At 20.2% G+C, this 3,097-nt stretch overlaps 2 protein-coding genes across 2 annotated transcripts in view; one reads left to right on the forward strand and one right to left on the reverse strand.

Annotated features, from left to right (window-relative positions):
* The window catches only part of PRSY57_0606500 (hypothetical protein), a gene marked incomplete at both ends in the record, with an annotated part of 2,637 nt that extends 393 nt beyond the window's left edge, over positions 1–2,244 (forward strand). Inside the window, one exon of the mRNA XM_012906441.2 lies at positions 1–2,244. This exon is cut by the window's left edge and continues 393 nt beyond it. Within this exon, the coding sequence (XP_012761895.2) occupies positions 1–2,244 (2,244 nt within the window).
* Positions 2,245–2,426: 182 nt separating this feature from the next.
* The window catches only part of PRSY57_0606600 (conserved protein, unknown function), a gene marked incomplete at both ends in the record, with an annotated part of 2,652 nt that continues 1,981 nt past the window's right edge, over positions 2,427–3,097 (reverse strand). Inside the window, 3 exons of the mRNA XM_020114596.1 lie at positions 2,427–2,572; positions 2,652–2,725; positions 2,865–2,966. Of these exons, the coding sequence (XP_019970667.1) occupies positions 2,427–2,572; positions 2,652–2,725; positions 2,865–2,966 (322 nt within the window). Of the gene's footprint in view, positions 2,573–2,651; positions 2,726–2,864 lie in introns of the transcript that reaches the window.

The raw sequence follows: 3,097 nt of genomic DNA on the forward strand, positions 1-3,097 counted from the left end.
GAGAAATCAAATGATATTTATAAAAACGAAAATACTAATTTAATACCAGATTATTTTCTTCGAAACACAGTTAGGGAGGATGAGACTCCTGAGAAGGAAAAGGATGAAAATTCATCTATGAGAGATGAAATAAAAAGAATTGAAAGATTTAAAGAAAATAATATATTAAATTTATGTAATTTAAATTATGACATATTAAATTTGTTATTAAAGAATGAATTAAAAAATATAAATAATGAAGACGAATCAGATAATCAATATAATAAAATAAGTTTATTTCTTGAAACACAAATAAATAGATCTAAGGGTGAAGAAAATTTATATATAGACGATAGTGTTGGTAGATATTTTGTAAATATTGATAAAGATATGATTAATTCGATTACAGAAAAGGAATTACATTTTTTAAAAAATGAAATATATAGAAATGTTATTTTTTTAAAATATAAGTATTTGAAAAGTTATAAGACAGCTATTCATAATTTAAAGCAGGAAAAAAAGGTAAAAACGAAAGAAATAAATAAGCATGTTTCAGTGGTATATGAAGATAATGATAATGAAGAATCATTAAATGATGATGTTACAAATCGTAAAAATAATAATAACGATGATAAGGATAATGATAAGGATAATGATAATGATGATGATGATGATGATCATTTTTCCACAAATAATAAAAGTGTTAGCAACGAATCAGATAATAATAATTTATCTTTAGAACAACTTGAAAAAATTGATCAAGTATTATCCATGCAAAATGTTCAAGAAATTATTGATGTCAATCAAAGACTTAATTTATTGAAGAAAAACTATGAAGATTTAAAAAATTTTAACATATTTGAAATAATAGATAAAAATAAATTCTTAAACAATTTTAAAATGAAAAATATAAATTTTTATCAATACAACTGTTCGGAGTTATACGACACAATGAATAAGTTTGTAAAAGGAATAAAAAAAAAAGGAAAAGATAAAAATGATTCTGATGATAATGACAAAAATTTAAATGACAACAAAGAAAATAAAAACAAACAAAATGATAATAATTGTAGTAGTAATAATAATAATAATAATATTTTAGAACATATTCAAAATAATTTTTCATATATATGTATCCCTAAAATTAATGATTTTAATTTTTTCAAAGAAGAAAATAAATCAATTGTTATTAATCTTTCAACAAATAAATGTGATATGGATAATGACAAAAAAAAATTTCCTAGTATTAATGAATTAAATATTGAAACTAAAAAAGGTATATTGGTTTTAAGTGCTCATGATAATAATATACAAGTGAGTGTACGAAATATCTGTGATAAAATTTCTTACTTAACACAAAGTTTTGTAATATGTCCTCATATAAATTATAAAGAAAATTATTTAGAAAATAAAAAAGTAATTTTAAGAATTATTATGTTAATGTTATTTTATTTTAATATTAAACATATGTATGTTATATGTTTAGACAATGAAAGCTCCATGTTTTTATATAACTTTTTGAATACATATAACAATGATTATAATATAACTCATAATGATGAGAATAATAATTTATTTAGGAGCTTGTTGTTTGATAAAAATCAATCATATAGAAAAACAAATTATAATGATATACAAAATGATAACTATGTATATGCTAAATTAAATGAAATAAAATTCTCTCATATTTTTAATGATAAATTTGTTCCCTTATTCCCTTTAAAAGATATATTTAAAAATTATGTCTTTTTAATGAATAAAGAGAAATATTTTTTTGATATATCTTTTTTCAAACGTTCCTGTTTGTTCATGTTTTTAGATGAACACGCCAATAAAAAAAATCACGTAAAATCAACAAGCGTACAACATTTCTTTTATTATAAGAAATTTGATTATCCATATATATATAATGTAGATAATAATTATTGCATAAACACATTGAAACGTTTTAACGAAATTCTTTTATATCTAACATCATGGATAGATATATTTCATACGAGCGAAGAGGAACAAAATGATTCTCAAGAGGGGGATCAATTAAATGACGAAGATGAACAAAAGCAAAAAGATCAACAAACAAATGAACAGGATGATGAAATGATTGGTGACACTAAACAAATAGAAGATGAATACGATTATGATGATAGTGTTGATGAATTTGATGTATCAGAAGAAAATGATCTAGAAAATAGGAATTGTTATAATGATAATAATGAATTGAAGAGCAAGGGTCACTACGGAAATTCAAAAAATATAAGATCATGAAAATGTGAACGTGTACATATATATATATATATATATATATATTATATTACATTTTAAAAACAAAAATATTCAAATGGTTTTATATCAGAATAAATTATTTCAAAAAAATAATAAGCAAACAAAAATGTATGTATGTATATATATATATATATATATATTTATTTATTTATTTATATGTTGTATTAATCCCACAATTGAACTTCCTTGTTATAAAATGAACAAGATAAATAAATTTTTTTTTTTTCATTTTTTGGTCTTAACATATCAATAACATCAATTCCATATGTTAATTCGCTATTGTTGAAAATACCCTTATCATAAATGAAATCTAAAAAAAGAAGAAATGACATAAATCAGGAATTGTATTTATATTTTTTTAAAAAATTATTGTTATATATTTAATTTACCATTGTTTGATTTTTTAAATATCTTTGCTCCTCCATCACAGGCTGCTACGAGCAAATTGTCCACAGAGTTATTTCTTAAATGAAGAGGAAAAAAAAAAAAAAAAAAAAATATATATATATATATATATATTACATATATGTAATACACATAAATATATATATAAATTTATATATATATACACACATATATTTGTATACATTTTTATTTCTTACTTGTATAAAAATTTCATCCTCCATATGCTTGAGTTTACATCAACTGTTTGAATGGGCTCACGAATATTTCGTAAATCAAAAATGCGTATATTATTGTCATACCTAAAAAGAAGAAAATAAACCGATTAAATATATATACATAATAAATAAATAAATAAATAAATATATATATATATATATATATATATATATATATATATAATAAATTTTTTTTTTTTTTTTTTTTTTTTTTG

This window comes from Plasmodium reichenowi, chromosome 6, assembly GCF_001601855.1.
Source record: "Plasmodium reichenowi strain SY57 chromosome 6, whole genome shotgun sequence".
NCBI lineage: Eukaryota > Apicomplexa > Aconoidasida > Haemosporida > Plasmodiidae > Plasmodium > Plasmodium reichenowi.